The sequence below is a fragment of the Conger conger genome, chromosome 10 (assembly GCF_963514075.1).
Source record: "Conger conger chromosome 10, fConCon1.1, whole genome shotgun sequence".
Taxonomy (NCBI): domain Eukaryota; kingdom Metazoa; phylum Chordata; class Actinopteri; order Anguilliformes; family Congridae; genus Conger; species Conger conger.
This window is the reverse complement of record NC_083769.1, coordinates 14,615,587-14,622,865: the sequence shown is the minus strand read 5'-3', so window position 1 is coordinate 14,622,865 and position 7,279 is coordinate 14,615,587. Positions and strand designations below refer to the sequence as shown.

The 7,279-nt window shown below is 46.2% G+C and overlaps 1 protein-coding gene and 1 gene segment (V, D, J or C); one reads left to right on the top strand and one right to left on the bottom strand.

The window, feature by feature from the left end:
- The window catches only part of LOC133138122 (carbohydrate sulfotransferase 13-like), a 3,638-nt gene extending 480 nt beyond the window's left edge, over positions 1 to 3,158 (top strand). The window contains exons 1-2 of the mRNA XM_061256613.1: positions 1 to 620; positions 1,638 to 3,158. The exon at positions 1 to 620 is cut by the window's left edge and continues 480 nt beyond it. Coding sequence (XP_061112597.1) covers positions 330 to 620; positions 1,638 to 2,480 — 1,134 coding nt within the window. The 5' untranslated portion in view covers positions 1 to 329 and the 3' untranslated portion in view covers positions 2,481 to 3,158. The remainder of the gene's footprint in view (positions 621 to 1,637) is intronic.
- LOC133138129 (Ig kappa chain V-III region MOPC 63-like) overlaps positions 1 to 7,279 on the bottom strand; it is a 340,842-nt gene that overhangs the window by 75,198 nt on the left and 258,365 nt on the right.

The window sequence follows — 7,279 nt, the reverse complement described above, 5'->3', positions numbered from 1 at the left end:
CGCATACAAACTACACACACACACACACACACACAAGCATCTCCCTCTCCACCATCCCTCCTCTGTGGAGGACATAGGGTATAGTGTGTTGTGTGTGTGTAACGTGTGAAATATTTGAGGGTGTATAGTCTGTGGCAAAAGCCGTAATCACAATTATTATCATAACCAATAGTCCGTAGATTCGTCAAACAAAGAGATACGTTTGTGAATAAATAATTCAAGGAAGAAGCAATAATAAAAGGAAATATAGCTGCAAGTGGCGACAGTGGGTTCTCAGGGAATAACAGACCTGGTGGTGGAGGCAGAAACTCTGGGGCCCTGGTTTGGTCATGGAGGCAGAAACTTGGGGGGTTCTCAAGACCAGGCTTGATAAGGACACTAATTCGCTTTTGGGCAACCCAAGCAGTAGGGACACTTTAGTGGTAGGAAAATGTGAGCATTGCTGGGCTGAATGGCCTGTTCTCGTCATTCTGTTATGTTGTGTGTGTGTGTGTGTGTGTGTGTGTGTGTATATATGTGTGTTTTCAGGGTTTCCAACTGCGGATCAAGATGACAGAAGGAGCAACTGGCAGGGGAAGCCAAGGAGGACTCCCCTACAGGTCCTGTACGACAGCGACCAGGTGACTTCCCAAAACATTGCCCCCTACACACCCCTCGGCTCACCTGCCACATCACTCTTTTCTCCCACGGTGCTTCAACCATCGATATTCTACCCACATTCCAGATATTCAGCTCTTCAGACAGTTTCAGGTTCTGTTGTGTAATATTCTTAAAACAATGACATGAGTTGACTTTCATCATGGCTGAAAATCTGTTTAGAAACTCAGACAATACAAGAATGAACAGAGGAGAATGGCCAGACTAGTCAAAGCTGACAGGAAGGTGACAGTAACGCAAATAACCACACATTACAACAGTGGTATGCAGAAGAGCATCTCTGAACACACAATGCATCATAACTCTAAGTGGATAGGCTACAGCAGTAGAAATCTAATAAATAAGTCTAATAAATACCAAATAATGTGCTCACTGAATGTATACTTTAGCTTCATTTTGGTAAATGGTTGCCATTTATATAGTGCCTTTATTCAAAGCGCTGTACAACTGATGCTTCTCATTCACCCATTCATACACACACTCACACACCAACGGCGATTGGCTGCCATGCAAGGTGCCGACCAGCTCGTCAGGAGCATTTGGGGGTTAGGTATCTTGCTCAGGGACACTTCGACACAACCCGGGCCGGAGATCGAACTGGCAACCCTCCGACTGCCAGACGACTGCTCTTACTGCCTGAGCCATGTCGCCCATTTTTACAATGATGTATTTGTACAGCCAGAAAACGTAATCAAATACCAGTTTGTAAGGTTTTGACACTGGGAAAATTTAGAAATTGAGTCTGACCCCTCCCCCTCACTGACCCCTCCCCTCACTGACCCCTCCCCCTCTGTCTCCTCCCCTCTGACTCCTCCCTCTCCTCCTCTCTGACTCCTCCCTTCTCTGACCCCTCCCCATCTCTGACTCCTCTGTCTGCTCCCTTCTCTGACCCCTCCCCCTCTCTGACTCCACCCTCTCATCTCTCTGACCCCTCCCCCTCTCTGACTCCTCCCTCTCCTCTCTCTGACTCCTCCCTCCAGTCAGCTCTCTCTCCGGTGCAGGCATTGCACCAGCGTCGGCGGGAGCTCTTAGAGCAGGAGTGCCAGGCTCACACCAGGAAGAGGCGCGTCCTGATCCCGGAGGACCTGAAGCACCTGGTGGTGGATGACCAGCACAGGCTGCTGTACTGCTACGTGCCCAAGGTGGCCTGCACCAACTGGAAGCGCGTTCTGATGGTGCTGACGGGGTCCGGCCGTGACCGCGAGCCGCTGCAGATTCCCGCCAGCGAGGCGCACCTGCCCGGCCACCTCCGCTCGCTCGCCGAGTTCCCCCCCGCCCAGATCAACCGCCGCCTGCGCACCTACCTGAAGTTCCTCTTCGTGCGGGAGCCCTTTGAACGCCTGGTCTCGGCCTACCGCAACAAGTTCACCCGCAGCTACAACACAGCCTTCCACAAGCGCTACGGCACCAAGATCGTCCGGCGCCATCGACCCCACCCGCGGCCCGAGGCCCTGGAGCGGGGAGACGACGTCTCCTTCCCGGAGTTTGTGTCCTACCTGCTGGACCCGCGGACCCAGCGGGAGGAGCCCTTCAACGAGCACTGGGAGCGGGTGCACGCACTCTGCCACCCCTGCCTCCTGCACTACGACCTGGTGGGCAAGTACGAGACGCTGGAGCAGGACTCCGGCTACGTTCTGCGGCTGGCCGGGGCTGAGGAGGTCCGCTTCCCTGCCTCCGGGAAGAACACGCACACCACGGGGGAAATGGCCGCCAAGTTCTTCCACAGCATCAGCCCCCTCTACCAGAGGAAGCTGTACAACCTCTACAGGATGGATTTCCTGCTCTTCAACTACTCTGCTCCGGCCTACCTGAGTTTCAGATGAGGGCGGAGGCTTCCTTCTTCGTTTTTAGACTGTGTGTTTTAGATTACCATTGTGTTTTGGTTGTATTTGCACATCAGTGCGATTGTGTGTACACGCATGCACATTGTTTCAAGGTGTGTCTGCGTGTGTGAATAGGTTTAAGTACGTTGGGTATGTTGTTAGTCACGATGCCTTAACTGGGAAACACTTGTCTAGCATTCAGCCACCAATGACGTTAAGTGGCTGAATGACCACGTCATTCTCACGGTCTACACAAAACTGAATGCTAAAGTGTTAATTCAATCAAATTGCCTTTGAACCTTGTGTTTGGGAGCACTAAAGAGTGTGGAAACTGTTTACATATGAGCCAACTGAGCCACTCCCTCTGCTGTCTGCACACGCTTTATATGTTTTTAATTTTTTTATCTTTTTATGTTTTTATCGGCGGCCTGACAGCAAGGTCCTGGGTTCAAATCCCCGTCGGCCGGGGCCTCTCTGTGCGGAGTTTGCATGTTCTCCCCGTGTCTGCGTGGGTTTCCTCCCATAGTCCAAAGACATGCAGGTTAGGCTGATCGGAGAGTCTAAATTGCCCATAGGCATGAGTGTGTGAGTGAATGGTGTGTGTGCCCTGCGATGGACTGGCAACCTGTCCAGGGTGTATTCCTGCCTTCCGCCCAATGTATGCTGGGATAGGCTCCAGCCCACCTGCGACCCTGTTCAGGATAAGCGGGTTAGGAGAATGAATGAATGAATGAATAAATGAATGATCTTTTTATCTTTTCCCAGATGTGTTCTTGTTTGTCTGAATTGTGGGTTTGAGGGCACTGGTACAGGTGAACTCGAGTGAAAGGAAATCTTCAGCCCATTGAGACCCTTGAAAGAGCAAGGACGTTCCACTTTCCTAATACACATTTCCTTGATTCCTCCCATCCTCCTCGCTTCCTTTCCTTGCGTCCTCCAATGGGTAGTATGAGCTGGGAATGGAAGAAAGGAGCCCTGTGTTGGAATGTCCTTAAAGATGGCAGACTTTGATTGATTTCTGGGTCGGATAAAATAAGGAAATAGAATGAGACCAGGGACTCACTAGCTTCAGAGGTACCCCCAGGTGTAAAATCCAAATATCACCAGGTAGAAATACCAGTCTCCAGCTGTTTCAAAACCTGGTTTGAGCTGGTCAAACCTTGTTGAGTATGGGGCTGGTCTACCTGGTTATCCAGCTACCAGCTGTTTCAAAACCTAGCTTGAGCAGTTTTTTTCAGCAGGGCCCATGGCACGATGGCCAATTGTAATATCACAGGGATCATGAGTCCAGTCCGTGCCCTTCTCGCATTAAACAGGAGCTGCTTTTCATCAGTAGTAACATGTCTGCCATACAGGCACAGCAATATGAAATAGAGCAATTCATATCATAGGTGTCAGCATTCATACCACCCACAGCTTCAATTTTGGAGGGAATTTTTCATTTAAAGGGCTGTCATGTAGTGTGGAGTCTCCTTTATACTTCCTGTGTGTTCTCAGACATCTCAAATGGCCATATGAAGTAGATGTTTGACGGCGTAACTGAAACTATGCCAGTTTAAACTCAGTTGCCGTATCTTGTATCTCTATTGCCAGGGGGCTAATTGGTACTGCCACGTACCTGTCTATGACCTTAAGCCTTAATTTCAGTCAGGTAATACTCAGGTTCATGTCTTAAAGCCAGCGTCTTCTAACTAATTGGCTTAAAAGCAAATATCTAACGATGACATTACTATTGACTTATGTTAATTAAAAGGTCAAAGCCGTTCACGTAGTATTTCCCCCTTACTGTTTAGACGAGTCTAAATAAGGCTAACCCAATATTTGACATTTTGGCTGCTTTTCTCTCATCAGTTCCCCTTTTCAATGAAACAGACACTGACACCGACACACACACACACACACACACACAGCAGCTTCTTTCTGAAGTCTGCCTAAGAGCTGCCGGTTAGGTTAATAACAGGCTGGCTACATAACGTGTGTTATCATGGAGTACAAAGAGATGGAGGAGCCTCTAATGTTGCCTTTTTCCAAGAGTAGCGTGTGTAGGCTACTGCCGTTACCAACCGCTCAATTTTACTTGTATAGTGCTTTTCACAGAAGACTGTAACAAAGATGCCTCACAGAGTAACAGTAGGGAACAGCCCTGAGCCCCATGATAGCACATACTACTGGCCATTCTGGTTAAAAAAGACACAAGCATAACATGCATGATTATTCATGGTTAAGTACAACAAACGGGAACGTTTTTTAGCTGGAAAAAAAAATGGTGGCCTACTTTATATAACACTGTGCCAGCTCATTTTCAGCATAGCCAGGGAAGGATTAAAGTAGATGTAATCTTTTCTCGCAGATGCAGTACGAATTCAAAGAACCCAGAAAGAAAATATATGTCAATGTGCATAATTTCATGTGCCCACAGAAAGTACAAATCAAGTGTGCCAAAGTGTGGTTTCGGGATGGTGGTGGAATTTGAAGTGAAAGCGTCTTTTCCGATTGGATCCGGGCACAGCGGTGCGTCGTCCGTAGAGCTCGCCTTGTTAGCATGGTGTCAGGGGCCGGGTGGCGGGGCCCGATGTGGGATTTTTTTATGGGGCTCGAAATCTCTGCCGTAACCCCTGCTCGGTTAGCCGATACAGGTTTACCCATTTACCCAATAATGAACAGGTTTGAATGCAAGCTACACTGAATGTCAAACAAACATCAAACCAGCTATCACATTAAAAAATAAGTTGCATGAAATGTCAAATGTTTACTAGCTAGCAAACTAAGTTGCTAACATTACAGCAGCTAGTTACAGTTGCCCATCTTATTCAGGAGCAAGTAAATGAGCTATTCTGCTACTATGCAGCCAAATACATTACACTATATTCCTTATGAGGCAATATACAATTAAAATACAAGCTCTGAGTGCTTTATTACGTCCGGCACAAATGAGACGTTTTGAAGGGTGCAAGGATTTGTGGGATAGCCTTAAGGAACAAGAAGACTTCATTGGTGCCTCAAAATCAACCGAATTAAGCGTGGGGAGTATTCCACGATGTGATCATAAGAACCGTTACCATTGGTACACAAGTCCAACTTCCTGCCATGCAGTTTGGAGAGGATGAAGATTCTTCTCCTGCCTGTGGCTCCCCACGATCACAGGGTTGAGCTCGTGACATAAATGCTAGCCCACGATCTAGGCTCCAGGGCTAAGTAAGCAGATCATTCATTGTATTTCTCTCGGTCACTGCATATTATGTTATATTCACTGAAATTATACTCTGAGTGAAACTGGCCGAGGTCAACCAATGTTCATTTGAAAAACAGATAACAGATCCATTTGCTTTGTGCTACAGGGAACACATTTTTTTCATAATTAATGTTCACATCGTTGAAAAGATTCCCCCGAACTGAGCAGTGAAATATAAAAACAATTTGTTACAATGTACAGTTACTCTTTGTGTAAGCTATTGATGTGGCAAAGAAAAGGATGATATTTATTATTGTTCAGTATGAGGTGTGTGTGAATAACATTGAGTGGATGACAAGTAAACAAATACATACAATACACCGCAATACAAAAGAAGTATGGAGTTGTCATTATTTTGATTGATGGTGTAAGTTTTGGGATGTTTGCTTCCATTTCATATCATATCATATCATATATGGTGTCTCCTCCAAAAGTATTGGAACAGCAATGCCAATTCCTTTGTTTTTGCTATACACTTAAGACAAAAGATATAAATGACGACAGATCCGAATTTCCTGCTATTTTTATCTAGATTTGTGAAACAACTTGGAACATATCACCTTTTGTATCAGACCACCCAAAAGCAAGAAAAGCAAGCCATTAGAAAGCTTAGAAAAGAGGGGAAATCAATCGGAGCCATTGCACAAGCATTGAGGATACCTTGTACAATAACTTGGAATGTCCTGAAAAATAAAGAAACCACTGAGCAACAGACAAAAGGGTCGACCAAGGAAAACAACAGCAGAATGACAGAAACATTGTGAGAGCTGTGAAGAAAACCCCCAAAACATCAGTCAGTGACATCACTAACAATCTCTACAGTGCAGGAGTGAAGGTATCTCAATCAAAAGTTTGAAGAAGGCTTAGAGAGCAGCAATATAGAGGCTATACCACAAGATTCAAACCACTCATCAGGAGTAAGAATTGGAAGACAATTTTCAAAGAAGTACAGAGATGAGCCACAAAAGTTCTAGAGCAAAGTTTTATGGACTGATGAGACCAAGTTTAACCTCTACCAAAGTGATGGAAAGGCCAAAGTGTGGAAAAAGGGATCTGCTCATTACATTACATTACATTATTGGCATTTGGCAGAAGCTCTTATCCAGAGCGACAGTTGATTAGACTAAGCAGGAGACAATCCTCCCCTGGAGCAATGCAGGGTTAAGGGCCTTGCTCAAGGGCCCAACGGCTGTGCAGATCTTATTTTGGCTACACTGGGATTAGAACCACCGACCTTGTGTGTCCCAGTCATTTACCTTAACCACTACGCTACAGGCCGTCCTAATGCTCATGATCCAAAACATATGAGCTCATCTGTGAAGCAAGTGTCATGCCTTGGGCTTGCACGGCTGCTTCTGGAGAGGGCTCACTAATCTTTATTGATGAAGGTAGCAGCAGGATGAATTCAGAAGTCTACGAAAACATTCTGTCTGCTAACTTACGGAGAAATGCGTCCAAAATAATTGGGAGGAACTTCATTATGCAGCAAGACAATGACCCAAAACACAAAGGTCTTCATTAGGGAGAAAAGGTGGAAGGTTTTAGACTGGCCAAGAAAAAAACATCA